General features: G+C 37.4%; 1 protein-coding gene, 1 long non-coding RNA gene, 2 other non-coding genes and 1 pseudogene across 4 annotated transcripts; 3 read left to right on the top strand and 2 right to left on the bottom strand.

Annotated features, from left to right (window-relative positions):
• Window positions 1-5,333: 5,333 nt before the first annotated feature.
• LOC113280283 (uncharacterized acetyltransferase At3g50280-like) lies at window positions 5,334-6,755 on the top strand. Its single transcript, XM_026528930.1, has one exon. The coding sequence runs from the start codon at window positions 5,334-5,336 to the stop codon at window positions 6,753-6,755; it is 1,422 nt and encodes a 473-aa protein (XP_026384715.1).
• Window positions 6,756-7,392: 637 nt separating this feature from the next.
• Window positions 7,393-8,932, top strand: LOC113280282 (annotated as a pseudogene).
• A 365-nt stretch (window positions 8,933-9,297) lies between these two features.
• TRNAL-AAG lies at window positions 9,298-9,378 on the bottom strand. The gene has a single exon. It is a non-coding gene; the product is annotated as a tRNA-Leu (tRNA).
• A 1,899-nt stretch (window positions 9,379-11,277) lies between these two features.
• On the top strand, window positions 11,278-12,080 carry LOC113278311. The gene is made up of 3 exons (XR_003325421.1): window positions 11,278-11,290; window positions 11,390-11,546; window positions 11,808-12,080. It is a non-coding gene; the product is annotated as an uncharacterized LOC113278311 (long non-coding RNA).
• A 967-nt stretch (window positions 12,081-13,047) lies between these two features.
• On the bottom strand, window positions 13,048-13,128 carry TRNAL-AAG. Its single transcript has one exon. It is a non-coding gene; the product is annotated as a tRNA-Leu (tRNA).
• Between the last annotated feature and the right edge of the window lie 4,928 nt (window positions 13,129-18,056).

The raw sequence follows: 18,056 nt of genomic DNA, 5'->3' as shown, positions 1-18,056 counted from the left end.
GAACGGGACAGTCTTGCATCTTTGTCAGATCTAGTAAGTGACTGCCTCCAAAATGTGGTACTTTATCTTGTTGGCTATCGTAATACTTTCCTTGTCAGGCGAAGTTGCTGATTATGGTTATAATATGTAATGCTGACATTAACCTTTTTCCCCCCAGGAGAAATCAGAAATTCTGCCTAATAAGGAGAACATGTTGCAGTTTCTGGAAATGGGTGTTTCCGCACCGATGAGGTTTCAGCAGACATCATCTCAAATGTTGAGTATCTCGATGCAAGTCTGAAATGGTGTGTACATGCATACGTTGGTCTTTACAGTCATTTTTCATTCCTGCAACTTGAAAGCTATTTGAGGTTTAATTTGGTCTTTGGATTGGATTGTTCATGTTTGAACATTTTTCATTTTTTTCTGTATAAAACATTATAAGACTTGGTCAAGAATGGGAGTGCTAATTGACATTTGATAGTGCTACACCATAAGCATTAAATGCATGTGATTTGATGTACTATTTCTGGATCCTTACATAAATTAGGTTCCTCTTCTGTGGTGCGAATTGATTCTATGTTGTTTTTATTTTTGTTTTATACATCCCGCATCAAAAACTTGATGTCAGAACTTAGAAGCCCTGCTGTGCTGAGATATATCCTCAGTTAGGCTGGGTTTTCCTCAAATACTTGACCACATGTTTCCATGTCTTCAAGTTTTGTTGTTTAATATCTTTGAGTTCGTTCTTATCAATCCGGTGGAATTTGGATTGGTGTTACATACTGTAGTTGTCAATCAATTCTAAATAGCTATTAGGTTTTCTGAAACATACGACTTGAACGTATCCTGGTACACTAGATTAGACAAATAATGTGTCTAAGCCGCAAGCATTGGAAAGTTGTGTGTTTTCGTTCCTCGTGTTTGTGGCTGTTTACAATCTTGATTCTATTTGAGACATCCAGGTTCTGATCAATTTGAGCCACATCTTCTGATCATTCAGCACTCCAATACACTTACACTCCTCATTATAACTCTAAAATCTCTGGCATCATTTTATTTTCAGTTCACCCTTCGCTCAAATTGGCTGTCACAAATTTCATGTTTTGGCGATCATTAAATTGCCTGAGTTATCAAAATCACGTTTCTGACAAATTACTCGGCAGTTGGTCATCTAAAGTAATTTCGAGAAAGTGTCACCGTGAAAAGCTGGAGAGTGTGAAATTACGGATCAAGGAACATACTCTCTTTATAATTATTTTTTTCAGTAATATATGGAAGAAGGTGTTGGAAGAAAAGTTATCAATAAATTAAAATTGTTTGGGTTGTTGCTCCAGACTCGGGCAAGACAGGAAAGCAAGAAAAAAAGGAAGATCAAACGAGTATATGTGGATAATCGGTATACACGGACCAGGAAATCAAAGAAATTAATGACCGTAGAAGGAGGGGAGCCCGGAAAACAATTCCTCTCTAGGCGGTTGTGCTTCTTTCTGCTTTTATCACAAGCGAAAGAAGAGGATGTTGTGTTTCCCTCTCTAGGTTGGCGTGTTTCTTTTATGCATCGAGAAGAATCCACTGGATCGTCCATCAATGAGTAAAGTCTTGGACAGAGTGGAAGGAAGTGTCAAAGAGTAGACACACGTATCCCACCAAAACATGTGCTTTCTTCTCCTCAGCAGCCATCCGGTTCTTACTTGGAAGATATGCAAGATTATTGAAACACGAATATCCCTCGATATCATGCAAATCCTATACTGTAGTGTGGGAATTGTTAATGTGAATAATGCTACATTATTAGCGGACTTCTATCAAATGACGTCGTTTTCTTGGATCAGTTTAGTAGAATGCCTTAGTGTAGAAACCATTCTAGGTATATTGTTGGTGCAATAATATGACGGATAGACAATAAATGAATTTGAGGTGCATTATTGTTGTATGTCGTTTTACTGGTCACCGATCCAAGAAAGCCATTGTAGGTGCGTTTTGTAGCAGAGTTGAATTAGTCGACTCGGTATAACAAAAGTAAAATGTAAAATGGATAAAAATTGACTAGGATAAAAAAAATTTGTGGTATCATCATGTCTGCGTAAATTTGTCGTTTTTTTTTACGCATGTTCCGTCCTTCTTAGTGAAAACTACATCATTTTAAAGATTTTGGTCACCGTGAAACCCACCGATAAAAAAGTGCAGGCGCGCACCCAATTTTTGTGAAAAAAATTCTCCCAAACCCATAGTTTATAAAATTAGGTTTCGGTCTTTTTTTGTTCTTCTTCGATTCCTTTTCTTCTTCCTCTCCACTCTACTGTTCCATCTATCCGATTTGATTTTTCGTTAGATTTGTTCATACCTGCATCTTGTGTTCTTCGTATTCTTCTGCGTGTTTGTATTCTTTTGGAATTTTGAGATCGATAAATGGAACTCAGGGAGAAGAAATTGAAGACGGTGATGGATAGAGAAAGTGGGTGTTTGCTGTTGAATCAAGATCGAAATGGAATAAGGGTTTGTTGATCGTGAGATTAAGATGATGATTGAGAAGGGTTTTCTGAGTTTTGAAGAAACCAGAGGTGAAGCAGATCGAGATGCAGGAGAAGAGATGATGTTGCTGATTTCGGAGATAAAGAGATGAAGGTTAGGGTTTAATCGAAGAAATATTGTTGTTGTTGTTTCAATCGATTCTTATGATGAATATTAAGAATGGGTTCGTGGCTTAGATGAAAACGAAGGTGATGATGTTACTGTAAAATAGAGAAGATGGGTTGGTGGTGGATTGACAGGATACGGAGACATGGGTGATACATAGAGATGGAATGTGAATCTGTGATGAGTTCATGCTGAAGTAGATTATTGTCGTCATCCTTCTGAGAAGTGGTGAGTTATGTTATGCATCTCTATTGCAAAACCGAGAGAAATTGGAGCTATGTGATGAGTTCAAGATAGTTATTGCAAGAAGTAGCTACAGGAAACGATTTTGTTGTCGGGAATAAATGTATGACTGTTGTGCAATACAGGGAAAGAGAAGCACTGATTACTATTGTGCAATACAGGGAAAGATGCATTTATAAAAATAGCTATATAATATGTTATGCATTTACAAAAATGGATGCATAACGTATTATGCATCTACAAAATTTGTTGCATAACTTATTATGCAGTCTAGAAAACGGTTGCATAACACGTTATGCAGCAACTTTTTTGTCACTATTAAAACCAACAAAAACAAAGATGTTATGTATCTATAATAATGTTATGCAGTTGCGAAAATTGATGCATAACCTGTTATGCATCCGAAAGTACGGCTGCATAATGCATTATGCATCGAGAAAATTGTTGCACAAACTTTTATGCATCGAGAAAATAAATGCATTATGCATCTATTTTTTTATGCACGTACTAATACAATGGCTACATAAGTTGTTATAGATGCATAACTTTGTTATGCATATGCATAATTTGTTATGCAGTCGAGAAAATAGCTTCATAATTCGTTATCCGTCTGCATAATGTGTTATGCGTCTTTTTTGGTGGCTGCATAATGGTTATGTATCAAGTTTTTCAAAAAATTTGCCTAAAATGATGATCACCTCCGATTTTTTCGTGAAAAACAAAAATTTGATATTGTTGTTTGTACTCGTTGTGTAGCTCTCTTAAAAAGATTTCCAACGATATAAAATTTGTAAAATTCCAAGGCACGGATTTCTAGATATGTTTTATCCAAGTTACGTTGCCAATTATAGCCCTGAAAAATTAGGTTGCATAACGAGTTATGCCTGAAAAATAGTATGCATAACGAGTTATGTATTGATTCTTAATAATTTCGGATTATTTTGAGTATCACTGGTATCTAAAATTAATTGTGGGTCTGATAATAAGAATATTTTTTTTTGGCCCGCGCCTAATTTTCCCTCCTTCTTACCCAAAGGGGCCCATTAACGACGACATGGGCCCAGAATACCTATTTTGAGTTAACGACGGAGATTACCGGCCGAAGGAATATTTCAAAATAGGATATACACGCAGAACCAAAAGAAAGCAAACAAGAACACTAAAATGCCAAGCTGATGCAGCTTCTAATTGGCCGTATTCGGGTTGCACGTAGAATGTAGTTATGCAACTTCTGTTGTTGGCTCACCAAACCAGCTTTTCGTTCTCGGCTAGTGCATAATTAATTTTTCCAATATTTTGTTACTCAATTTATACATGGACAGCTAGAACAGATCAAAATCGGTGATGGTACTTTTTGAACTTCACGGCCCATAAATTAGATAAAGCATGGAGCCTCCAAACAAGCGAAAGAATTCATCATTCTTGTTATCATTGATGATATAATTATGATGACTGGAGACTGGTAGAGAAGCAGTGAATATGAAGATTCATACAGTTCACAACACTATTAATTGTTTTTTGACAAGTGTAGTTAAAACTGCCCTCTATCAATGGAAGAAACAAGAATTTGTGAGTGTGGATATACGTTGGAGTTTGGGGACGGTAATGATGGTTATTTTTGCTGCGGATTGTGTCACTCATAAGCACAAGATGTGCGTGTTACTGGCATGGGAGTGGGAAATGAAAGATGATGCTTATTGTGGAATATATTTATAATTTTCTGGATTTCATGCGAGACTGTGCGTGTTGTACTTTTCATTCTGGATTCAATCCTAGTGAAGTTAAACTAACTATCCAAAGTGTTCGCAATATGTAAGACATTATATACGATTCCCATTTCTATTTATATAACTGATCATCCTGCCAGTATGCTATTATTCGATATAAGATTTTTGGGTACTATTTTTCTGTTTTCTTATCATCCAACCAAACCGCGAATGAGTTCGCACGTAACATACATGGGATGCATGGTGATATGATATGGGAATGGGGTGCATGGTGTTGTCTCATTAAGCCTAGAGGATCAAAGTCCAGCTAGTCTTACAATTCTTTAATTTCCTCTTTCAAAAACATACATAGTCTATTTAAAGAAGTCGAGTAAATATTATCTACTTGACTCACCGACCTTTTCGGACTTTTTACATATAAGTGGGAATTACCGACTGACACCCGGAATCAAATAAAGAAAGAAAAATACAACTTTGATGAATATTCAATGATTTTCTCTGATTCTTTTTGCCCTATTCGACGGTGCGTCTAATAAAGCCATAGCACAATTGACGGGCACATTAGACTTGAAATCTACGCCTTCTGATTCTTGCAGTTTCCTACATAAGTTTAAGTTAAATATAAGATCGTTCACTAGCAAGCAACTATATATATATATATATATATATATATATCCCTTGTTCAATCTCCTTAATTAAATAAGATCACTATCACCTGTATACATATATTAGTCACCAAACCAAATGAATCCAGAAACTACTCAAGTTGTTCGACAGATTTCAAAATGCACCATCAAACCACACAAAGGTTTGGAAGAATCAAAACAACCACACTATCTGACTCCATGGGATCTATCTTTTTTCAATGCACATTATATTCAACAGGGTCTTCTCTTTCGGAAACCCGCACCTTCATTAGAAGATCCAAACCCAACCATAACCTTCATTGATCGACTTAAACAATCTCTCTCCATCACACTAACTCATTTCTACCCTCTTTCAGGCCGTATGGTGACAAAAAAGCAAGACAATCCACCATTTTATGGAATTTACGTAGACTGCAGCAATGACTCTCTAGGAGCTGACTTCATTCATGCTGCTGCAGACGTAACCATGTTGGATATTCTTACCCCGATCGATGTGCCCCGAATCGTTCAATCATTTTTTGCCCTTGAGGGAGCCATTTGCCATGATGGACACACAGAGCCTCTGTTAGTGGTACAGGTGACCGAGTTATTGGACGGCGTTTTTGTGGGATGCATATTCAACCATGTTATAGGTGATGGGACCTCTTACTGGAAATTTTTCCATGCATTTGCAAAAATCACTAGGAGACTAAGCAAAGGAGAAGAATGTGATAAAAATATTGACTGCAATATTTCTCCTCCACCAATAACTAAACGCTGGTTTATGGAAAGGGACGGAGACTCAATCCTCATCAACCTTGGATTCTCTCACCATAAAGACTTCATCGACCGATACGAACCGCCAGTCCTCAGAGAAAGAATGTTCCATTTCACTGCAGAATCACTGGCAAAACTCAAAGCTAAAGCCAATGAAGAAGAATGTAACACTCAAATCTCTTGTTTTCAAGCCTTAAGTGCTCATGTATGGAGGTCAATAACACGGGCACGTCATCATCCTCCTGATGGAAAAACTGTTTGCAAGTTAGCAATTAGCGACAGGCTGAGACTGAATCCACCTTTGTCTGACAACTACTTTGGTAATTGCGTTCAAACAGTTTGTGCGACTACAACTACTGGGGAGCTATTACATTACGGTATTGGATGGGCGGCCTTGATTTTGCACGAGGCTATAAAGGAACACACCGATGAGAAGATCCGAGGATTCACCAAGGATTGGATGAAGAAACCACGTATATATCAGATGAGGCCAATTTTCGATAGTGTAAGGATGGGAAGTTCACCTAGATTTGACGTTTATGATTGTGATTTTGGGCTGGGAATGGCAGTGGCTGCACGTAGTGGATTTGCTAATAAATTCGATGGGAAGGTGACATCATACCGTGGTCTAACAGGGATAGGGAGTGTGATGCTGGAGGTTTGTCTTGCGCCTGAATCAATGAGCGCACTTGAATCTGATGCAGAGTTTATGGATGCTGTATCTCCTCATGCAATTCATTCTGAACATCTTGCCTCTGTTTGATTACCTTAGTTGCCACTGCTGGGTTCAGTGGGAAATATTTATCATTATTTTTTATTATCAGCAAAACCATATGATTCCCATAAAGTTTTTTGATGCTATTTTCTGTTTGCTTATCATCCAACCACACCGCCAATGAGTTGGCATCTTAGGCTACTAAATCTCATTCAGTTTGCTTATCATTGGATTACAAAGTAATTACAGTTATTCTTATCCTTCTAATATAGAGATGTGCAGCTGTGGGATAAAAAGATAGATCTGTTAATCCATTTATCCAACAAGAAATTTAAGGTACATATATTAAAAATAAACTTCAAAGGTTAAAAATCAGTGTTCCAAGAGTAGTCGTAAGAAAATGGATAAGCATTGATCAATATAGGATTTGCCTATTTTCAGCAAAAAAACTAGACAAAAACTAATTTAAGATTACATTTCTAGATATATAAAATCAGAATCTAATTGAATTAAAACATCGCCTTCATTTTCACCCTTTGTTAAAGAAAATTTAGCTTCACAAAGATTATCTTTGGTGTGTCAGCAGCATTATTAAAATGCTGATTACCAAGATTATTTTTCCATAAAAGTTGGTTGCAGGAGAAAATTAAAAAGACCTTTCAAGTTGTTTCAAAATCGCAGTAAAATGGCGGGAGGTATGGTTATTCAAGGAGATACAAAAGATTACGGTGGCAAGATTACCATGTTTGTGCTCATGACTTGTCTGGTGGCCGCAACTGGTGGCCTCATCTTTGGTTATGACTTGGGAATTTCAGGAGGAGTAACGTCCATGGACGTGTTTCTGGAGAAGTTCTTTCCTTCGGTGTATAGAAAGATGCAAGATGATACCGGTAAAACTAATCAGTACTGCAAATTTGATAGTCAAGTGTTAACAAGCTTTACATCTTCTCTGTACATTGCGGCTTTGGTTGCTTCATTTGCTGCCTCCGTAACAACGAGAATCTTCGGAAGAAAAGTTTCAATGCTTGTAGGAGGTATTATATTTTTGATCGGTTCGGCCCTTAATGGTGCTGCCACGAATGTCACGATGCTCATCCTCGGCCGGATATTACTTGGTATAGGCGTAGGTTACGCTAACCAATCTGTTCCAGTTTATCTGTCAGAGATGGCGCCTGCAAAACTGAGAGGAGCCCTCAACATGGGATTTCAATTGGCCATCACAATTGGACTATTGGTTGCCAATCTGGTGAATTACGGTACCGCCAAGATCAAGGGTGGATATGGATGGAGAGTTTCATTGGCTTTGGCCGCTGTACCAGCAATCATAATGACTGTTGGTGCCAGACACCCCAAATTCACTCCTCGAAAGAGGTCATCAAGACAAGGCTAAAATCATGTTGCAGAAAATCCGAGGAAACCAAGAAGTCGAAGAAGAATTTCAAGACCTTATCGAGGCAAGCGAAGCAGCAAAGAAGATTGAACATCCATGGAGGAACATATTGCAGCCAAGATACAGACCTCAACTCATCATGTCCATTATGATTCCATTCTTCCAACAGTTCACTGGTATTAATGTCATCATGTTTTACGCACCAGTCCTATTTAAAACTATCGGCTTCGGTGATGATGCCGCACTTATGTCCGCTGTTATCACCGGACTCGTCAACATGTTTGCCACTTTTGTTTCCATTGGCACAGTCGACAGAGTTGGTCGAAGAATGTTATTCCTCGAAGGTGGAATTCAGATGCTCATCTGTCAGATCTTAGTAGGAGTCATACTCGGCATGAAGTTTGGAGTAGAAGGAGTTGGATCCATGTCAAAGTTGAGCTCATATCTAGTATTAATCTTGATCTGTGCTTATGTTGCGGCATTTGCATGGTCCTGGGGACCTTTGGGATGGTTGGTTCCAAGTGAGATCTTCCCTCTGGAGATCAGATCAGCAGGACAGGCGATCAACGTATCAGTCAACATGTTTTTTACCTTTATCATTGCCCAAGCATTCCTTACCATGCTTTGTCACATGAAGTTTGGTCTGTTCTTCTTCTTTGCCGCATTTGTCTTGATAATGACTCTCTTCATTTTCTTCTTCTTGCCTGAGACGAAGAACGTACCGATTGAAGAAATGAACAATATATGGAAAAAGCATTGGTTCTGGGGTAAATACATCCCAGATGATGCTGTCGTTGGTGTCCACCATACGTCCACGAAGGTTTCCACTTACTGATGATCAGCATTGTATTGTGCTCGTACGCGTGTTTGGTTGATTCAACTGCTTTTATTCCAGGTTTTCTTTTCAAGTCTAAATCTGGTAATAGATGTTGCTGCAAGCAAGTGACGGCATTGTAAAAGTTGAAATTTGACATTGAAAAAAAAATGCCATGGAAAGGAATCTAAAAATAAAAAAGGAAATGAGCCGTCAAGACTCTGTATGACCATGTCAGGCCTAATGTATATACGATCTGTTGTATCCCTTAGAAACTAGTTTCAAAATTTGTGCGAGTGGAAGTTCAATGTCCTTCCTCACTTATCTTAGTATATATTTTGATTTTCAAGTTTTTTGTTCAATTGAGACGAGAACAAAAAGATAATTGTTGACAGTGGGATTTGAACCCACGCCCTTTCGGACCAGCGCCTTAAGCTGGCGCCTTAGACCAACTCGGCCATATCAACATGTTGGTAATCTGTTTATTCAGCAACGTAATATCCCTAGACTTTTATTACGTGCAATGCCAAGTTATGCAAGGCTCGTCCGAGCTTTTACCAAAAGCTAATCTTTGGTGGAAAACGGCGACACATCGTGTCATCCCACTTGTTGCGTTTAAGGTGGTATGGTAAGAAACCCTCGAACGCAAAACAAAGAGTAAAGTAGTGAAATTTTGGGGCGTAAAAATAAACTAAAACCTGTAACCCCTTGACATTCCAAACTCCACAAAATGCAAAGACTCGAAACTATTCACACCAGTAGTACACCTTTTGAGGGCCATCCCGCTGAACGTGAAAACCCTAGTGCCAGATTCAAGTTTTGAGATCCCCAAACTGCTGCTGCAACACCAGCATAAATTAATCTCCGGTACATGGTATAAATTATTTAAGCAAAAATATCTTGAATTTTTTTGTAAAAGAACTATTATCAATATGAACAATGTTCAATGTATTATCATTACCCACTTGCACTTGTTCAGTGCCATCATACTCATGAGGAATGGTTAAAATCCTCATACCTGCTGTCAAATGATGTGTAGCTCCATTGATTGTCAGGTTGTCCTCCTGGATAGAGCTATGTAGGCTGCTGGTTGGCGTTGCTGATTGTTATAAGGTTTCTCATAACGAAACCAACATCTATCTGCTTGGTGATTTCGCTTCTTGCAAATCTGGTACTTAGGTGCTCCACTGTTCTCATTCTGAGACTGTTGTTGATTGTTGCGCTGGTAAGAATTGTTGTTGTTTCTCCTGTATTGCTGGTTGTTGTTTTGCTGGTACTGAGATCCCTGACCATTGAACCTCCGTTGATCATGCCTGTTTCCAGATGCTGCAGTACTAGACATGGCCACATTGGCTAGTGGTTGCTGCTCCAAAGATAGCGGGTGATCTTGCCTCGTATCAAAGGTTAAAAGATGAGAGTAGAAGGTGTCGATATCCATTCCTTCAACAGTAGTGAGTGCAGTTACAATTGGATCATAGCTTTGATTTAAGCCATTGCAGATGGCTTGCTTCCGTTCATCAGCTGATACTTCGTATCCCGATTCTGCTAATTGAGCAAACAAAGATTTAGCATCAGTCAGATAAGATTTCAGGGTCTTATTTCCTTTGGATAGGCTGCGAAGCTGCTTCTTTAGATTCATCTGATGAACAAAGGTTTTGGGTGCATATTCCGACTCCAATTTATCCCAGATTTCTTTAGCTGTTTCAAGTCTTGCTACCGTTCTCAAGACTTCAGGTGCTAAGGTGGAATTCAGCCACCCAACTATCAGTGAATCCTGAGATTCATACGCAGTAAAAGCTGGATTTATTTCTTCACTATCTGGAAGTGTTCTTGTTGGTTTTTGTTTTGTTCTATCAATGAAACCGGTGAGATCATGACCTTTAAGAATAGGTTTAAATTGAGCCTTCCAGAGCAAATGATTTGTCTTTGTATGCTTCAAGGTTACTAGATGGTGAATTTGTACTTGGCGGAGGATGTTTGTAGTATCTGCCTTTTTTGATGGATCGGATTTTTTTGTGTTTTGTTGTTTTTTTTTTTTGATATGCGGAAGGTGGCTTGGATCAAAAGCTGATACCAAGTTTGAACAGGGTTTTTGGTTGATTATCTTCCACAAGAAACTTGCGGAGACAGAAGTATTATTTATATGAATGAGATACACTCATCTTGTTACAGATTCGTTACAAAGATAAGCTTAAACAGCATAATAATAGCCAACAAAGAGAACGAGTTATATGCCAGTAATGTTGTGAAGTTTCAGTCTTCATCTGACTGACTCACTTGGCTATTCTTCAGGAATTGTTTGTTCCTTAACACATTCCAAATTCATCAAGGAGTTTTGGTCCTAGATTTGCTTTACATTTTCAGGATGGACTTCAAGTTGTAAGTAAACTAATAACCGCCTGATTCTTCCGATGTTTGCTTTAAATTTTCTTGGTCTTGTATTTTGCTTAAAATTTTGTGGTTTTTACTTGAAATTAGGATAAAATTCTTTTGTTAGCTTTGAAAATCGAAACAATGGCGGCTGAATGATTCCAGTATAGAACATGATATACACAATCTCGGAGGTTCAATTGGACTCACCATTGAGATAAGTAAGCTTTCGGAAGGTTTTGGAACGGCAGTGGCGGAACTTCAGGTGAACATACTCAGCATAACCTGCAATTTATCCTTCTTTCAACAGTTGGCATGTGATTATCCATAGGATTATTGAATAAGTTATCATGGAATTGTCATTTCTTGATATTATGTTTGCTTGTTTTACGAGCCATATGATTCTTTTGTGTGACTTATGCACTGGATCACAAGTTTATTGTTTTATCTATTTCATTTTATTTTTTTTGGTACTAGATGAATGTTATCAAAAAGCTATCTTGTCTGTTGCCTATGGAATATCTAGGAACAAGAAAACTAAATGGAAAAGACATCACTATTCAACCGCGATACAAAGGAAAAGCATCTTGCAGATAAACCCAACCTGTGTTAATTGGCAGGGAGTGGAAGGATCTTGTGAAATTTCCGACTGCTGAAGAGCATCAGTTATCTTCACTTAGTAATTTTCTTCTTTACATTCATGTCCAATGTATTCTGACTTGCGACCGCAATATCAAAAGCAGAAGCCATCAAAAAGCAAGGGCACTATGGGGAGGAAAAACTTTTCTCAATGTGGATCTGAAACAGTACGTACGCATATGAAAGCTATTCGAGGTTTAATGTTTAGTCTTGCATTTGACTATTCTGGTATAAATCTTGCTTATCTACTCTAGAGTATTCAGCTGTGAAATGATTGTTTCTTTCTGGTTTAGTCCATTTCAATTCTTTCATCTTGTTGCTGGTACAAAACTTGAGCTTGCTTTTGAAACTGGAATCCATGACATTATTGAGATAGAACTTGTATATTCCAAAATGAACTTTTGGACTTAGCGTTTTGAAAATTAGGTACTGGCATCACAATCTTTTCTCTTTCTAGGTTGCTATGAGTGTCAATGATATCGTTACTTCTGGAGCTAAGCCTCCGTTTTTCCTCGATAACTATGCTACTCGATGTTGATTCGGCTTAAAAGGTGGAAGAAACCTCATCTTTTAAAGAATGTTCAGGTGTTTTTATTTAAGAACAATTTCTTTTATTCTTCATACCCTCCAACATCTCTCTATGTACCTTCTTTGCTTATTCAGGTCATAAAAGGCATTGTTGATGGATGCAAACAATCTGACTGCGTTCTTTATGGAGAGGTAATCCACAATTTCTCTTAACTAGTCTTTAATTTTGGTTGTTTTAGTTTACTTGTCCCTGTAATAAATGATGTCATACTAATACAAGGATTGAGATCAACATAACTCGATTTGCACTCCCTCTGTACTTTATAACTATACATACAATGCCGCCTCTAATCTGATGCAAGGACGCTAATTTTTGTGCAGGAAACATGTGATTAGAGTATGAACCAGTAGAATCTTATATATTATGTAATTTCAGTTGCTAATGAATGCGATAAAAATCAACATATTCTACTCTACTGAATCATAAAGCCCAATTATTTTGGCTTCATCGCTCTTGATACTCATATAGAAAATCTTATATATTATTGGCATTTTGATTCACAACGCAATCAGATGGCAGATAAAAGCAAAAAATTATTTGTTGACAGTGGGATTTGAACCCACGCCCTTTCGGACCAGCGCCTTAAGCTGGCGCCTTAGACCAACTCGGCCATATCAACCTGTTGGCAGTTCGTTGAATATGTAGCATACTGAAATTGCTTTCACCAAAATGGAAGAGAATTACATGATCTCGATTCAGTAGAGTTTTGTTGGGTGAAACGCCTAGTTATCATCGTATTCTACTACATTAATTACCCTAGCGTTTTTAGGGGCCATCAATTTATACCCAGCCAAAGACTCTAGTTAAGGGGTACCCTATATGATATTGAAGTTACATAAATGTCCTTATGGTAAAACTGTATGAAAACCAAATCAAAAACAATTCTACTCATTTCAACTCTTCTTCTTCCAGTTTCCTATTATCTTTCGATTGTGGAAGAAAAAAAAAATTCCGCTCCAAAGTCAAATGGCCCCAGTTAGGTAAGAATCTATCATTTTTGGGGTTTATTTCGCTTTAATTCGGCGAATCGAGAAAAAATAATTCTAGGGTTTTCGGTTATTTATCCAGATTCGGGCGATACTCATGCTCCTTTACTTCCGAATGTAGTCGTGTTATTCATTTCTCAAGAACATCGACAGTATTCGGGAGAAATATTCGATGGTTATCGGCCGAATATTGTTGGTCATATCTTCCTGGATACAAACTGGTAATAATCGGTAGTTTAATGAATTTTTTGTCTCCCGAATATATTTAAGTAGACACACAGTATTCGGAAGTACACTCACTACCGAATATATATATATATATATATTGAAAAATCTCAAAATTTCTGATATAGGAAAAATCCCATTTTGGGGCCAGTATTTATTCGGAAGACAATATAAGGTTATATACTTCCGATTATTTAAATTTCAAAATTTGAAAAGTATAAGTTTTTCCCAAATTCTGATTTTTGGGCCATCGTACATTCGGGACTTTACAAAACAATTATCTTCCGAATATAGCAAGTTCAAAACAAACCACGCCTTGGCTCTAGGTGGTTCCAAGGGCCAATATAGAATGTTAGACAGCCCATATTCGGAAGTTTGGGTAACTAATTATACTTCCGATTATTTCAATTTCAAAATTTGAAAAGTATAAGTTTTTCCCAAATTCTGATTTTTGGGCCATCGTACATTCGGGACTTTACAAAACAATTATCCTCCGAATATAGCAAGTTCAAAACAAACCACGCCTTCGCTCTAGGTGGTTCCAAGGGCCAATATAGAATGTTAGAGAGTCCATATTCGGAAGTTTGGGTAACTAATTATACTTCCGATTATTTCAATTTCAAAATTTGAAAAGTATAAGTTTTTCCCAAATTCTGATTTTTGGGCCATCGTACATTCGGGACTTTACAAAACAATTATCCTCCGAAATAGCAAGTTCAAAACAAACCACGCCTTGGCTCTAGGTGGTTCCAAGGTCCAATATAGAATGTTAGACAGCCCATATTCGGAAGTTTGGGTAACTAATTATACTTCCGATTATTTCAATTTCAAAATTTGAAAAGTATAAGTTTTTCCCAAATTCTGATTTTTGGGCCATCGTACATTCGGGACTTTACAAAACAATTATCCTCCGAATATAGCAAGTTCAAAACAAACCACGCCTTGGCTCTAGGTGGTTCCAAGGGCCAATATAGAATGTTAGACATCCCATATTCGGAAGTTTGGGTAACTAATTATACTTCCGATTATTTCAATTTCAAAATTTGAAAAGTATAAGTTTTTCCCAAATTCTGATTTTTGGGCCATCGTACATTCAGAACTTTACAAAACAATTATCCTCCGAATACAGCAAGTTCAAAATACGAACCACTATACCAAGAAAATTTGATGAAAGCATTGAGCCAATTGGATCATTTCGGGATGTGCCAAGAAAATACGAACCACTATACATCCTTTTCTTCTTCTTCCCTTCTCAAGGTGTAGCGTGTAACTCCGCTAACCACTCCGATTGTTGCATGACCGTTCTACCCATCCCAATCAGTCCTTTTGATCGTAGCTAGGGCCGACTTAATTGTAGACAAAGAAGACAAGTTGTTGGGATCGTCCTCCTTTTATTTTACTTAAGATCGCACTCGCTTTTTGGATCCGCATAGACCTCACCGTCTGCATTTGATGTGGTTTTAACTTGGCAACCATTACATGTCCAATTAAATCCAACGGATCATCATGGTTGTGACAACCGTTATCAACTTTACATTTTATACTCTTTACCTTTAATACCATCGGGCTTATAGAAGACAATCTTAAATGGGCATCCTATCTTCTTGGTATTGCTTCGGTATTCCTATTCGTCTTCCGTATGTACTTACTATTTTTTCCCTAGTGACTCTTTCGCGTCCCACCTCGCTCACAAATCATTTCAAATCGAGTGTCACTAACATGATTATTTTGAACTACCACGCACATGTTATCTTTTGCCTTGTTCATAAGCCATTCCTTTGCCTCCTTCTTACTTCCAAATGTCTAAACGTGCATAAAACAAAACAAACCTAATAAGCATAACCATTTAACATATAAATTTTGAAAAAAAGAAAAAAGTAGTAATGAGTATACCAAATCGTTTGCATAGTATAGGGAAGTGTCGGGCCTCAAATAGAAGTCATCAACAAACTCTTCAACGGCCTGCATATGAAAGCAACAAATTATTATACAATAATCGGAGGTTATTAAATAAGTCAAACTTCCGAATATTCTATATTCGGAATCCTATCGGTTACCCAAAACACCCGATCTATGCAAATGAATGTACACAGTTTACTGAGTGAAAAAAATGATATATTCGGAGGTAATTAAATAAGTCAAACTTCCGAATACTTTATATTCGGAATCCTATCGGTTACCTAAAACACCCGATTTATGCAAATGAATGTACACACTTTACTGAGTGCAAAAAATGATATAATCGGAAGCTAAAATATATAGTAAAACAGCCGAATATAAATAACCGGGAGATAACTTTAATCGATAAACATCCGATTTTCAAGTTTTCGGAAATTTTATTTTGAGGCCACTGTTATATTCGGCAGTCAAATAATGTTAAACTATTACCGATTGTAAAGGATAAGAATACTGAGTTTTGAATTTTCTGAGGAATTCGTTTTTGGGGCCATTCGGAGGTAAATAACTCTACATAACTACCGAATGTAGATATTTTTGGAAAACCAGTTTGGGGTTTTTCTCATATTCGGCAGTAAACTAGTATCTTGTAACTACCGAATATACATATTTGGTACTCAGTGTGTTATATTCGTAAGTTTAATCTAGAAATTATCTACCGAATCTGGGTAGTTCATGGCATTCAATGCATGCAATAATCGGTTTTTCTTGTTTACAAAAGCACACAAACACATGCAAATCGAGTATTTGAGTTTCTTAACACAATACCTGTGTTTTACATGCATCGTTAGCTTCAATATCATGCGATTCTCCATTTTCTTCCATGAAAGGGTCGTCTATGTTTTCCTCTCCACAAAAGTTTGGATCATTCAACATATACCCCAAATCGTGTTCTCTAAACGGTCGTGAACCCTCAACATTTTGTTCTTCGTCATGATTCTCACCTTCTTCTTCGTATCCATCCATTTTTGTAGTGATAAAATGGGTTTTCTCTTTTTTTCCTTCACCTTCTTCTCTATAACTCTAGCAACTCAAAAATTAAAAACAAATGGAAAAAATGAAACACAAATCATTCTAATACTGCACCGACTACAATCGGAAGTATGGGAACGATTTTGGCTTCCGATTGCATTCGGAGGGTAACAATGTTATCATATCCTCTGAATATATAAGGGTAATTTCGCCATTACGAATTACGCGAGATAAGGGCTGGCTACATTTTCCCTTTGGGTGACCTTTTTTGTTTTATTGTTGGTCCCTAAATTCTTTTGAGTGGCCCCTGAAAACGCCGGGTTAATTACAGCCATTCAGATTTAAAGGCACTTAATGGATTGTCATATCAATGTATCAAACTTTTCTTTCATCTGACTTGTCAGTGGCATATTTAAGATTGAGGTAAAAAGTGGTGCATGCAAGGGAAATAAATAATATTTCCTTGGAGGATATGGCTCGGTAGATTCAAAAACTGTAATCATTGCCCGTTGAATGCATGATTTGCCTAATCAGCTAATAAGTTGACTGAATATAGTCGAATTTGGATAGCCGGATATTTTGTCTGGATTCCTGGGCGCACTACTACATTAATTGAACAGGTTGTCATGCTAACCTACTAACGAGTTTTATGGATAACCTAGTAATAGGAGCCGAAACGGATGGAGCTCAGATTATATCACAAGTAGCGCAAGTTAATTCTACCTTTTATGTTAATTTCTGTAATATTACATCATTGGGGGTTCAAATCTGGGACCTCCTGAAACGCATGAAACTTTAGGAAACGATGATGACCAGATAAGTTAGGTTCCCATTTTTATTTTATTTTGTCGTTGTTTTCTTTCTTTATTTATTTTTTTGTAATTTATGTCTGTCTCCTATATTTTCCTTACTATAATTTGTCGAAGTTGGTCTATTTTTAGGCCGACATGAAAAAAATTAAAATAAGAGTGTCTCTTATCGAGGTAATGCTATATCTCTGGTTCTTATAAAGAGAAGAGAAAGACTCAAAGACCAGCAACCCATACGATATGGTCCTTGTATCTCCATTCTTATCGTTTTTAGGATATTTACAGCAACCACAGTGGACGATCAAACTCATAAATATGGTCCAGAAACAAGATAAAGTGGGATGGACTAAAGAGTAAAAACTGGAGTAAAACCAAATCCCATATTATATTTGGTCTGGGATCAAGACCAAAACCAAATATAGTCGAGCAAACGTATAATGTACATTTGTTAATAGGCGAGCTTTTAAGTTACGCTTGAGTTGAAGCGGACGTATATCTTCCGTCCGGGTAGTGAGACGTACATATAAGTTACGTCTCAGTGAGGCACATGTATAAAGTGATACTGATGGCTGATGGGGCGGATGTATAAAGTGATCCTG

This window comes from Papaver somniferum, chromosome 5 (assembly GCF_003573695.1).
Source record: "Papaver somniferum cultivar HN1 chromosome 5, ASM357369v1, whole genome shotgun sequence".
NCBI lineage: Eukaryota > Viridiplantae > Streptophyta > Magnoliopsida > Ranunculales > Papaveraceae > Papaver > Papaver somniferum.
Note: the sequence above shows the minus strand (reverse complement) of the source record. Positions and strands in the feature narration are given on the sequence as shown.